This window comes from Arachis ipaensis, chromosome B09 (assembly GCF_000816755.2).
Source record: "Arachis ipaensis cultivar K30076 chromosome B09, Araip1.1, whole genome shotgun sequence".
In the NCBI taxonomy this organism is placed as follows: Eukaryota; Viridiplantae; Streptophyta; class Magnoliopsida; order Fabales; family Fabaceae; genus Arachis; species Arachis ipaensis.
Genome location: NC_029793.2, coordinates 225,739 through 238,141, shown reverse-complemented (window position 1 = coordinate 238,141; position 12,403 = coordinate 225,739). Strand labels below are relative to the sequence as shown.

The 12,403-nt window shown below is 36.7% G+C and overlaps 3 protein-coding genes across 3 annotated transcripts; 1 reads left to right on the top strand and 2 right to left on the bottom strand.

Annotated features, from left to right (window-relative positions):
* Positions 195-2,955, top strand: LOC107619713 (probable receptor-like protein kinase At1g80640). The gene is made up of 10 exons (XM_016322008.2): positions 195-451; positions 596-763; positions 864-1,105; positions 1,211-1,343; positions 1,455-1,518; positions 1,621-1,717; positions 1,794-1,893; positions 2,329-2,447; positions 2,520-2,609; positions 2,682-2,955. Exons 1-10 carry the CDS (start codon positions 385-387, stop codon positions 2,829-2,831), a joined length of 1,230 nt encoding a protein of 409 aa, XP_016177494.1. The 5' UTR covers positions 195-384; the 3' UTR covers positions 2,832-2,955.
* On the bottom strand, positions 4,884-6,267 carry LOC107617902 (ribonuclease 3-like protein 1). Its single transcript, XM_021112775.1, has 4 exons — positions 6,198-6,267; positions 5,980-6,127; positions 5,712-5,823; positions 4,884-5,315 (listed from the first exon to the last, which is right to left on the bottom strand). The coding sequence occupies exons 2-4, from the start codon at positions 6,077-6,079 to the stop codon at positions 5,156-5,158; spliced, it is 372 nt and encodes a 123-aa protein (XP_020968434.1). The 5' UTR covers positions 6,080-6,127; positions 6,198-6,267; the 3' UTR covers positions 4,884-5,155.
* Positions 7,376-11,936, bottom strand: LOC107617900 (ATPase 9, plasma membrane-type). The gene is made up of 13 exons (XM_016319778.2): positions 11,553-11,936; positions 11,339-11,458; positions 11,130-11,228; positions 10,900-11,037; positions 10,494-10,808; positions 9,950-10,396; positions 9,743-9,865; positions 9,568-9,672; positions 9,177-9,486; positions 8,589-9,103; positions 8,336-8,509; positions 8,064-8,246; positions 7,376-7,982 (listed from the first exon to the last, which is right to left on the bottom strand). The coding sequence occupies exons 1-13, from the start codon at positions 11,592-11,594 to the stop codon at positions 7,704-7,706; spliced, it is 2,850 nt and encodes a 949-aa protein (XP_016175264.1). The 5' UTR covers positions 11,595-11,936; the 3' UTR covers positions 7,376-7,703.

Below are 12,403 nucleotides of genomic sequence, written 5' to 3'. Positions count from 1 at the left end.
GCAAAGGGGAGCTTAGATGGTTGCATTAATGTGTGTTGGTGACCCACAATTAAGCATCTGTCTACACTATCCACATCTCACAAACCTTGTGTCTCATTACTATCCTTTTCAAGTTTGAACTTTGAAAACTCTCACTACTCAGTACACACCTTTCTTTACCTTTGCATAACTTAACTGCCACATGCCTCTCTCTCTCCTCGTCATCATCATCTTTCATCAAACATCAAACGTATTAAAAGAGTGCTTTCTCGGTTTCCCTGAAAGTACCCTTGTCCAAAACACCTTCCTTTTAAAATTCGAAACAGAGCAAAGAAAAGAAAGAAGGTTCTCTTGATAAGTTATTGTTATTCCTCTCTGTCTCATTCTGCTCCCACAGCAAAGCAAATGAGCCTCCTTGTTCTGTTTCTTCATGCTGCTTTTGCTCACACTTCTGCAAATGCACAACCTCCAGGTACTGCCCTATAAAATCAAATCCTTCATTTCGCTTTCTTCTACCTCACTCTGCTTGCTTGCATTGGTTTCACAACACTACAAAGTTTTCAAATTGAACCATAATTAATTAAAAATTTACTGCTTGTACTTTCTTCTGAAACAGGAGTTAAGGTTAGAATGGTGCACCACCAGAATTTGAATAAGAGGATTCAAATATCACTAATTGTTTGTTCTGCGCTTCTCCTTGGAATCTTCCTACTTGTATTGTATGTCTGGTTTCGTCGCCATAGAAGCTTAACAAGCTCCAGCAGTAAAAGCCAAGGAAACATGGGTATTACTACCGTCTGCCTTTATAGACAAACTTCCTATGATGGTCTTGGCTTTGATTAGATCTCTGATTCATTCTTTTTATTTATTTGTTGAGTGTGTAGAGGCTGAAAAAGGGGAAACCTTAAACCCTGTCAATGCTAAACTTAACTACTCAAGGATGGCAGATAAGAAGAGTTCAGTTGCTATTTTTGACTTTCAATTATTAGAGGCCGCAACAAACAGCTTTAGCAACAGCAATGTTATGGCAGAGAGTGGCTCTAGAATTGTTTACAGAGCTCATCTTGATGAGAATTTCCATGCAGCTGTTAAGAAAGCAGATAGTGATGCTGATAGAGAATTTGAGGTGATGGTCCTCTATTACTATTAAAAATTAGAAGATATCCATATCAATATTTAATATCTAGGTTTGCTACACTCATTTGCCTTTGATGGTTACATCAAACTGCAGAATGAAGTGAGTTGGCTGAGCAAGATTCGGCATCAAAATATCATAAAACTCATGGGCTATTGTATTCATGGTGAATCAAGATTTCTTGTTTATGAATTGATGGAGAATGGATCATTGGAAACTCAATTGCATGGTACATTAATTTCATTTCTTTCATCCTGATTCAGAAGGAATACATAAAAATTATCTATACTTGGGAACTGAAGCATCTTATATTGTTTGTTTATATTAACAATAATTCTAGGGCCTAATCGTGGATCATCTTTAACTTGGTATCTCCGTTTAAGAATTGCAGTTGATGTTGCCAGGTGATTTCGTCACGCTTATTCTGTCAAAAATTGCTAATAAAGTATTTCTTGTCTTGTATATACTATAATGATTAATGACTGATGGATATTTGACTTTGTTAGAGCATTAGAATATCTTCACGAACACTCCAATCCCCCCGTGGTTCATAGAGATATAAAGTCTTCCAATGTTCTTCTCGATTCTAATTTTAATGCTAAGGTTAGGCAGTACATGATAATTTAATCATACATGTTAATTACTGATTTATGTTCCTACACTGAGTTTTACGGTTCAGCTCACAGATTTTGGACTTGCTATCTCTTCTGGAGTGCAACACAAGAACATGAAGATGTCGGGAACTTTGGGATATGTGGCACCTGAGTACATATCACATGGTACACAAGAATATTCGTTATTATAATTAACAGACAAAAGCTTATAGTCCTTGTTACACTGTTTGCTTCTTTCTTGATCCAAGTGGTTGTATTATTTGTACTAACTTATAAGCATATTAGTTCTGTGCAATTAATTGCAAAAATTGCTAGGTATTTTCATAGTTATGTTAAAAAGGGCAGAGAGAGATGAAAGAGCTTAGAAAACTTTATGAGAAGCTGAAATTGTAGATTCTAATAATGATGATTAATTCATGTTACTAACAATGCTTAGTGGGATCAAGTTTGTTGTTTTCATGATTATATTTTTACAAGTATTCTCTTACAAATACAGAGAAAAAGGGAGGCACGTCGATAAAATCTTTCCTATTATTATAGTTTTGCGCTTATCTTTTTCCTTCAAAACAGAAATATAACATTGCAAGTTATGTTTTTCAGGTAAACTAACTGATAAGAGCGATGTGTATGCTTTTGGGGTTGTCCTTTTAGAACTTCTGACTGGAAAAAAACCGATGGAAAACATGTCATCAGACCAATATCAATCCCTCGTTTCGTGGGTATGTTTTGTTTCATACCAATCCCTCTTAGATATGTGCAGTAGTTGGTGCGTAAAACTTTGAAACTCGCAGGCCATGCCTCAGCTAACCGACAGATTGAAGCTTCCAAGTATTGTGGATCCTGTTATCAGAGACACAATGGATTTGAAACATTTATATCAGGTTCATTATTCATTGAAAAGATGTCTTGAACTCAATGCTACAAAATCTTAAGTTGGTGTTTACATTGTACAGGTTGCAGCGGTAGCTGTTCTGTGCGTGCAAGCCGAACCAAGTTATAGGCCGCTAATAACAGATGTGCTACATTCCCTCATTCCTTTGGTACACAACCAACTTAAGGTTGGTGCCTCTCTCACAGATATAGAATTAGTCCGCTCAGAGTGACTTCCACTTTGGAAATTTTGTTTGTAACTCAACTCTTACATGTCATGTGTCACATCTTAATGCTGTGCTGTAAAGACTAAAGAGTGATACTAGTATATCTAATTGTTATCATGTTTTTCCATCATTTGCGCTTTGAATGTTTTTAACCCGTGTTTCCTCTTTTATATCTTTTTGGTTGAGCAGTTAGTTATTTAGTTATTATGGAACTCTTTACAGCAATAAATGTCAATGCCTAAAGGGTTTATGTGTGTTGTTCGTCAGAGTGAAGTGTAATTATTGAGGAGTCATAAATGGTCAGTCTCGACATTTTGATTTTATGATAAATTGGCCTAATAACCGAAGGAAACGCACATGTTAATATAATATCATATGTCAGCACTCTCCAAACAAAAAAATATATGATATGTTAGAATGTGGCTAAAAAATTTAGATATGAGAATAGGATGAATGATATACTTTAACATTGTAATTTTTGGTGTTTTTTTAAAATTATGGGAGATAGTAATTAGGATGAGTGATATGGGACGGTTCGATTTATGTACTCCAAATTTTTTTAATTTTTTAAACACAAATCAAAGGGTCCGAGTACAAAAATTGGAGTCCGATTTGTACTTTCTAAATTAAATCATCCCACATTTTAAAAAAATACCCAATAGATCACAATTCAAAAAAATATCATTATTAATCCAATATTAAAAATAAAAATGTGTTAGCATGTCTAAACTCTAGATTAATTGTGCTTGCTCCTTATGACATATTTGACGTGAAAGGACTTTGGATTTCATTTTTGGAACATTTGATTTTACTCAAGGGACAATAAATTCTTGTTAAGATTGGTGAAGACAACAAGAACGATTCTATAAAATTTCTAGAGATTCACGATTCTCAATTCTTGTAAATGGAGTCAATTGAAGATGGTCACTTTCCCTAACCTTCCTTATCTTAGCTTCATGTTCTTGGAATAATCGGTCCCATGTAATTTGATCTCTACAACTTATTACTTACTCAGCCTAAGAATATAAAATTACTGTATGACTTCTAAAGTGGATCTCATGAAATGATAAAATAGAATTTTGATCCTTTAAATTTTGAATTTTTATTTAACAGAGTAAAATATGATTTCTCTTTCTTAAATATTTTTTCTCTCATATTTTTTCTTAGTTCCATTTATGAAATAAATAGTGAGAGATCACACTTTATCCTCTAAATCAAAATTTAAAATTTAGAAAATTCAAATCTTTTTATACTTGTCCGAAAATGGTGATGAAAAACATTTCAAATCATTGATGGTTCATCAGTATCCAAACTCAAAAGTTCATATGATTCATCATGATTCGTAGGTGTTGTATAGGAAAAAGAGGAATGCATTCTAGAAGATGAAAACAAGAAACAAAAATATATAATAAAATTTTAAGTTGAAATCACTGATGATAATATCGATGAATGAAATCATAAACAGCTAAGAAGGGGAAAGCATATAAACTTGCTGATGTGTCTCTATTTTTTTGGTTGACTATGATGAGCTATTTATACAGTTATACTATTTAAAACTTTCCAACAAGACTATAACAGCTTGTTTCCACTCAAACACCTCCCCCACCCCGCTCTATGCTCCAAAGATACGGGCAAAACCATGCCAGTTTCATGTTGGAATTGTGCTAATAATTCAAAGAATACGCTTCTTCGGATTGTCCATCCTGGTGGTCACATTGAACTTCACGATAGACCTGTGACTGCAGCCGAGATTATGAGCCGTAACCCAAGATGCTGCATTGCATATCCATATGTGTTCCAGCAACCATGGGCAATTGTTGCACCAGACACAGTGCTCGTTGTTGGACAGAAGTACTATGTGGTACCAATGAGCACAATAAGAAAACTTCAAAGGCTTTCTCCTAGACACTCTCCTTCTCCAGCTCGTGACATAAGCATCAGTTCCTCTGTTGGAGAAACTAGAAATAAACAGTTCAGCAGAGATGAGGAAGATGATGGCATGATCCATATGTGTTGTATCTTCAGGAATAATTCAAATAAATCTAGATGCAAACAAGATTCTCAAAACAAAAGCGAGAAGCCGCAAATTGTATTAGCTATAAGAAATTCAAATACAGATGTTAAGTACAAGAGTGGTGGTTTATCAAGTGACAATAAGCTAACTAGTAGAAGGATGCAAGATTCGACAGGAAATGACTGTAGGGGATCTCCTAAGAAAGCATGGTCTTCTGAGATTTGGCAACCGAGTCTAGAGAGCATCACCGAAGAATGAATTAAATTTGGGGGAATGCGAAGCCATGAGTGTTGATGATATCCAATAATATATTGTTTTATTGGTTCTTCATCTCATAACCTATATTCTTTAGGTACCACAAAGCTCCCTCAGCTGCATGGTCTGCGGCTGTTTTCTTTTTTCCATGAGGGGCACCATAGCACTCTATAATGTTCCCGGATGCATCTTCTATCTCAATAGTAACCTTGAAGGTAAACCTGTAAAAGATATCTTGTCAACGAAAATAACAAAAATATTGTTGTGATGCACTTACTTCTGTTTCCTTGCATTTGTGTCTGACAAACAGAGGCAATAAAATAGAATAGGTTGAATATTAGAATATCATGATAAAGCCACAAGGCACAAGTTATTAAAATCTTGATGATGCATGATCAAGCAATCATCGAAAACTTTCTCAACAAAAACTAATGAAGGCAAATTTTGTTACAACTGCTAGGAAGTTGAATGTACATATCAGCTGGATAACTACATGAAAGAGAATAAATCTTGTAAACAAAAATGAAAAGTAATAAATCTAGCGAGTATCCATAAACACTAAAATACAGAATTATTGTGTGAGAGTACGTGTACTATATCATAGCTGGAAGAATTACATTATCTGATGGCATGGACCATCCTGTTTGTAACATTTAAATACAGGGGGCTTCCAATGGTTTGCAGCACAGATTTCGTACAAATTTGATCTCGCAGGTCTTTTCTTCATACCTAGAACCACAGCAGTTACATTTTTTATTGAATAAGTAATGAACTGAGTTAGTAATTCAAAGGTTAGCAATTTTGAGTAACTCAAAAGAAGTCCACAGAAGCACAGAGATGGAGAGAACCTACTTCAAATTCAAAGTCCTAAAAGAGAATGTGTACCTTGTTCATGTGGAGACTGGGAGGACGCGTTGTTCTCACAGTCACAGGTATCCCCTTTTTGCAAGGGAGTGTGTTCCAAGATGCCCTTATCAGAATCCATCTTTACCACTTTAGCAGCTAGTCTGAAACCAGAATCCTTCAAATTACCCTGCAAACTAAGAAGCTAAGAATTTGCACATACCAATTTGAGAAAAAATAGAAAACTTCACGACCTTTATCTTGGATCGCAAATCGGTCGAGCTGAGGAAGCGGCTACAGAGTTCTGCAGACACATGTATGGTTGCGTGGCAAGTAATAAGCATGTGTTAGTGTAGCATATATTTCGTAATTTTTTTAAACTTAATTTCTCTTTGGTAGCTGGTCGGCTAATGAATTTAGTTATGGAAGTAACATGAGTTATATATTTTAATATTGTTATTTTTTATGTTTTTTAAAATTGCCAGAGGTATAAATTGGAGGGTTTGATTTGTGTTTAAAGGATTAAAATAAATTTGGAGTACACAAATCGAAGGATCGAATTTGTGTACTCTAAAATTTTTTAATTTTTTAAACACAAATCAGATATTCTGATTTTTACTCTAACATTATAGCTGGTAAAGCACCTATTCATTCTATAACTACGTCTTACACTATTCTCCATTTATTTCATATTTAAATAAAAAAAATGCTGCAGCTCATCTACTCATCTCACCATCTATTTATAATATAACAAAAGAGATTAAGATAAATTGACAATTATTTTTGAACATTTAAAATTTTTTTATTATACCACTTCAGATATTTTTTTAAGATATATTTTTAATATCATTCAGTTGTAATAATATTATTAAAAATACATAATATTATTATAATTCATAAAAATAAATTAAATATTAATTTCAAGTATTGAAAATTATATTATATTTATATTTGTATTTTATCTAATAATTTTATTTTTGTACTATAGTATTTAAATATAATCTAAAAAAGTCAAAACAATAATAAATTAAACAAAATTACTACTTAAAATAACAAAAATAAAGATGATCATATAAAGTCAAACGAATAAAATTAAATTGAATATTTTTATACTTTTTTTAAACTCTAATTTATGTAAAAAATAAATTTTAATTTTGTTATTATTAGATTTTAAATTAATTAATTTATATATTTTATAAATTGTATATGCATGTTGCGCCGGTCTAAACCTAGTTGTAATAAATCGTTTTCCTACCATGTTTATTAAATAAATGATTGGCAATAAATTAAAGTGCTTCATGTGTTTTTCTTGAGGGACTTGGTCAGTTACTATCAAGCTACACCTTATGATGTATATATTTAATTTAATTTATCTAAAAAGATTTCATGTAATTAATCTTTATAAGATAATAATAATCGAAAGCATGAAGAGAGAGAGAGAGAGAGAGGAAGCTCAGTAATTTGTGCTAATTAACTTTATTGTGATGGAGTGGGAAGAATACATATTACTAGTGCTAAATAGGGAATCCGTATCAATGCGAAAATCGCAAAGGATAAAGGGAAGCAATCATGATGGAGCATGAAAGGAAACAACAGCTCATGGAGGCTAGTACTAAAAAACTTTGTGAGCCAACCTTGGACTGTGATGCACAATCTCGAAGTGTTGGATTATTCTAAGGCTCTTGCATATCAAGAACACAAGGAGCTTTCTATTCATCTAATTTCTCTTTGCTAAATCTATGAGCGTGCGTTGGTTATGATGGCACTCAAACGGTGTAATGCTGTTGAATAGTCTCAATGTCAAGGCCCTTGAGTTTGACAACAGACTCCACGTGGCCCTTGAGTGTGTGGAGCTCCCTCAACCTGGCAACTTCAGCACGCTTTCTTGCCTGTTCTGCGAGTTCGGACAGCTCCCTGAAGTTGTTCTTTTCATTCAGTATTTGATCTGTTTCAGGAGGATTGAGGCCATGAAGTGTGCGTTGTGCTGTGGCCCACTGTGCCTCTCTCTCTCCCCTTCCGTAGTCCTTCTTGGAGGTGAAAGCAACCTGCAAATTGCATTGCCGTTGCAAGGTTCAATAATCAATTAATTAAGTAATTGAGTGAGAGTGGAGTTGTTAGGTACTTACCCTGCTCTCGGTGATGTTATCCCAAGCCTTGCCGGTCAAAGCATATCGGATGATGAATTTAAGGATATCCAATGGAATGTAGAAAACAATGCTGTAAAGCCAAATGACACCAGCCCAGCCCCATCCAATCCCTTCAATCCTCGCAAAATCCCAGTGTGCATACACAGCTATGATGGTCGCAATCTGATGATAAAATCAAGCAAGCAATCAATATACATATACATGCAAATGGAAATGGAATAATGTAAGGACTAATTTAATAACTGACTCACCAGCTGTGCAATGAGGAAGGCAACAACAAGCAAGACGCCGGGGCGTTCAACGTAAGACCAGCTCCTCGATCGAGTCACGAAGATCAGAGCCTGACTCACAATACTCACTTGAAGGTAAACTGCTGCTATCAGCTCGCGTTCGTTGTTCCTAATGGATCTCACACCAAAATTGTCCTGCCATTGTACAAAATTTATGTTATTTCCCAAACAAGTTTGCTTTGCTTTCTTGTTTTTGCTACTTTTTCCATCTTACCGAGAAGAAATCGGATGCATGAGCAGCCCAATAGAAAATAACTGTCATAACGGCTAGGTAGGTACCAAGCACGACGCCTGTGGCGAAAATCTCCTTAAGCTTCCACGAGTCTGGTACGGGAGATGGCTTCACCCTATCCTTGGAAATGGTCATGATGGTGCCATCGTTTAGTACAGCAATGATCAAAACCATAAAAGGCGAGAAGTCGAATTTCCAGATGAGAGCAAGCAGCATGAAGCCCAACACGATCCGAATTGTTATGGAAACAGCATATATGGTGTAGTTCTTCATTCTCTGGAAGATGGCTCTGCTGGTCAGAACTGCACTCACAATCACACTCAACCCTGGTTCTGTGAGCACTATGTCGGAGGCACTTCGTGCCGCATCGGTTGCATCAGCCACTGCAATTCCGATGTCTGCTCTTTTCAAGGCTGGAGCATCATTCACACCATCCCCAGTCATCCCACAAATGTGCTTCCTGTCCTGGAGTCTCTTTACAATCTCATACTTGTGCTCTACAATTATTATATTCACATCAAAATCAATCAAGAAATGTGTGTGTATAGAATTAATGTAGTAATAAGTTACCAGGGAAGACGCCAGCAAAGCCATCAGCCTTCTCAATAAGCTCATCAACAGGAAGGCCAACAATGGAATCATCTTTGTGCTGACCAAGGAGGGAGGAGGAGGGGTACATGTTACTTCCCATGCCAAGCCTGCGACCAGTCTCCTTACCAATGGCCAACTGGTCACCGGTGATCATCTTAACATTCACTCCCAACTCGAGAGCACGCCTGATGGTCTCTGCGCTGTCATGCCTGGGTGGGTCAAACAGAGGCAACAACCCTACAAATTCCCATGGTCCTCCTGGGCTGTCCTTGTTCTTCTCTGGTACTGCCTGCAATCAATTCTTCATCATCAGAGGCATCTTCAAACACTCACTCACATGTCATGTAATGTAATGTAAGTAACTACTCACTTGTTTGCCAACAGCAAGGGAGCGGAGCCCGCGGTCAGCAAACTTATCAATAATGGAATGTGCCTTCTTTGCCACATCTTCCCGGAGGTTGCAGAGTTCAATAATCTAGCAACACAATTTCTATGTTAAGGACATTCCGCTGAATTAAAGGAGATGTATTCATGCATGTACGTACCTGCTCTGGTGCCCCTTTGCTTACTCGGTGCCAGTTACCCTCAGCGTCAATGTATGTTATGGCTGTACGCTTATCCACTGGATTGAAGGGAAGGAAATGCACCTCTTGAATGCCCTCTCTTGCCTGTTTTATTCACACATTACTAGTTAATTATTTTAAACACAAGTAAATCAATCTATGTATGTATCTGAGGGAAGGATTACAAACCTCCTTTGGATCACCCAACATTCCTACAATGCAAGCATCAATAGCATCTTGGTTTTCAACCCTGGAGGCCCTAGCTCCAAGAAGAATTACAGTGTTCTTATCGGTATCTTTGGAGAATACCTCAATCAAGTTGGTATCGACGGTGAGTTTGTTCAATGTTAGGGTGCCAGTTTTGTCACTGCACAAAACATCCATGCCGGCCATCTCCTCAATGGCTGTCATCCTCTTAGTGATAGCACCTTGCTCCGATAGGCGATGGGAACCGATAGCCATGGTTACAGACAAGACCGTTGGCATGGCAATGGGAATTCCTCCAATGAGAAGCACCAACAAATTGTCAATTCCGCTCCTGTACCTGCGGTGCTGAATGGGATACATGACTATAATCTCTACGATCATTCCCAGGGCAATAGAGCAAATGCAGAAGTTACCAATGGCTGTCAACACCTGCTCATTTGATTCACAAATCAAGCATCACCTCAATGAATTGAAATGAAATGAACTAGTTAGTGATTGGAGAGATGAAGAGAGGACTGTGGCGTACCTGTTGGAAGTGGCCAACTTGGTTAGTGCTATCCACGAGGTGAGCAGCCTTACCGAAGAAGGTGTGGACTCCGGTGGCAATCACAATGGCCTCAATCTCTCCCTGTTTTACTGTGGAACCAGAGAAGACTTCATCGCCGGAGCTCCTAGTTACGGGCAAGGACTCACCGGTGAGTGCTGATTGATCTATCTTGAGGGGATCTCCTTCCAATAGACGGGCATCAGCTGGGACGATGTCTCCCAATTTGATGCTTATTATGTCTCCTGGCACCAATATAGCAGCATCTTGCTCACTCCACCTTCCATCTCTCAGAACCTGTATGTCAACATAAACAACCCCTTTAAATATAATACCCAACCAACAAGCATCATCATTCTTCACATCTGTCTTTGTTTTCTTCTTATACCTTCGTTTTAGGGGCAAGACCTGCCATGAGTGCTGCTGCAGCATTTCCTGCATTATTCTCTTCTATAAAACTGATGGTGGAGTTTATGATTAACAGCACTACTATACCCACAAAATCTTGCCAATCCGGTGGCTCATTCTGCATATTTGTGGAGGAAATTAAACATGATTAGACAAGGCCAAATTAGGATATGGTACGTTACAGAATGTAGTAGAGTACGCAAAACGTACCCCTCCATTTGCTAATGCAATGGCCATGATGGCAGCTAGTTCCATCACCCATGAAAGAGGGTTCCACATGAAGCCCAAGAACTTGAGCACCTTGCTCTCCTGTTTGCCACAGCAACATGGCAAGCTAGTTATGGTTGATGCAATTACTCACACAAAAACATAACATACAATTATCTAGAAAAGAATGAATGAGTTTGATGGATTATTGCCTTCTTTTCTTCCAACTTGTTTGGGCCAAAAACTTCCAATCTCTTTTGGCCTTCCTCAGAGCTGAGTCCATCCTTTGTACAATTCAATTCTCGGAACACTTCTTCAACAGGAATCCGCTCCTGCACACATGCACGCACCCACACGCATTAATGATATACATACCTAGAGAAACAAGAATGTTAATTCTTAGAGGAAGAAATGAAAAGAACTAACAAGATCAACAGTCTCCTTCTTGATGTCTTCGAGGCTCGTCATCTTATTCTTTATTGCTTATTGCTTATTGCTTATTGTTTATTGCTTATTGGTTATTAAGTTGAAAGTGAAAAGCAAAGAGGAGAGCAGAGAGAGAAGAAGCTTTATTAGTGATTAAGAAAAAGAGGAGCACATGAGATTATATAATAAGGGAAAACAAGTGAAAAATTATAATTAGCAGCTGAGAGTGATGATTGGATTATTCACACACTTGGTGTCAATTGGTGCATGCATGATTTCAATTCTCTCTCCAAAATCACACTAAAATCACTCATTCCCACTCGTTCACTAACAAACTTCGCTGTCTCACTTTAACAAAAATAATAAACAAAGAGCGAAGCAGCGGGTCTCGCGTGCTGCCCTTTTGCCCCGGTCTTCCGCTTCTCTCCATCTTCTGCGTCACATTCTTATTCTTATTCCACCTATATCATCTTTCATCTTATTATTACTTTATTATTAGTGCATCATACTACTGCACAAAATAATAACATGTCAATGAGAATGTATAATCCAATCTTTGTTTCTAATTAACAATAATACTACATTTCTCCAAACACAGGTGTCCTACCATTCTACAGCTGATAGAGATGATGAGATGACAAATCCAAAATTGAGATGGATCCAATATTCATTTAATGAAGTAAAATTTTAATATATCTCTCTAATTTTACTTGGATTTAATTTGACCTCTCAATTTTTTAGATTAAACTTTTATGTCAAAGTAACTAACTGAGATCCACATAATGTGTATATTATAATCAAATATATAAAATTAATGGAAAATTTGTTATATTATAAATAATTTTATACGA

What these genes read in the sequence shown, in the direction of transcription:
- LOC107619713 (XM_016322008.2), top strand. Translation starts at nt 385, where the DNA reads ATGAGCCTCCTTGTTCTGTTTCTTCATGCTGCTTTTGCTCACACTTCT. An exon ending in TAAAAGCCAAGGAAACATGG is followed by an intron (nt 764 to 863) that starts GTATTACTACCG and finishes TTGAGTGTGTAG; the next exon opens with AGGCTGAAAAAGGGGAAACC. An exon ending in ATTGCAGTTGATGTTGCCAG is followed by an intron (nt 1,519 to 1,620) that starts GTGATTTCGTCA and finishes TGACTTTGTTAG; the next exon opens with AGCATTAGAATATCTTCACG.
- LOC107617902 (XM_021112775.1), bottom strand. Translation starts at nt 6,079, where the DNA reads ATGGATTCTGATAAGGGCATCTTGGAACACACTCCCTTGCAAAAAGGG. An exon ending in CCAGTCTCCACATGAACAAG is followed by an intron (nt 5,824 to 5,979) that starts GTACACATTCTC and finishes CTGTGGTTCTAG; the next exon opens with GTATGAAGAAAAGACCTGCG. An exon ending in GGTCCATGCCATCAGATAAT is followed by an intron (nt 5,316 to 5,711) that starts GTAATTCTTCCA and finishes TATCTTTTACAG; the next exon opens with GTTTACCTTCAAGGTTACTA.
- LOC107617900 (XM_016319778.2), bottom strand. Translation starts at nt 11,594, where the DNA reads ATGACGAGCCTCGAAGACATCAAGAAGGAGACTGTTGATCTT. An exon ending in ACAAGTTGGAAGAAAAGAAG is followed by an intron (nt 11,229 to 11,338) that starts GCAATAATCCAT and finishes TGTGGCAAACAG; the next exon opens with GAGAGCAAGGTGCTCAAGTT. An exon ending in AAGTTGGCCACTTCCAACAG is followed by an intron (nt 10,397 to 10,493) that starts GTACGCCACAGT and finishes TCAAATGAGCAG; the next exon opens with GTGTTGACAGCCATTGGTAA.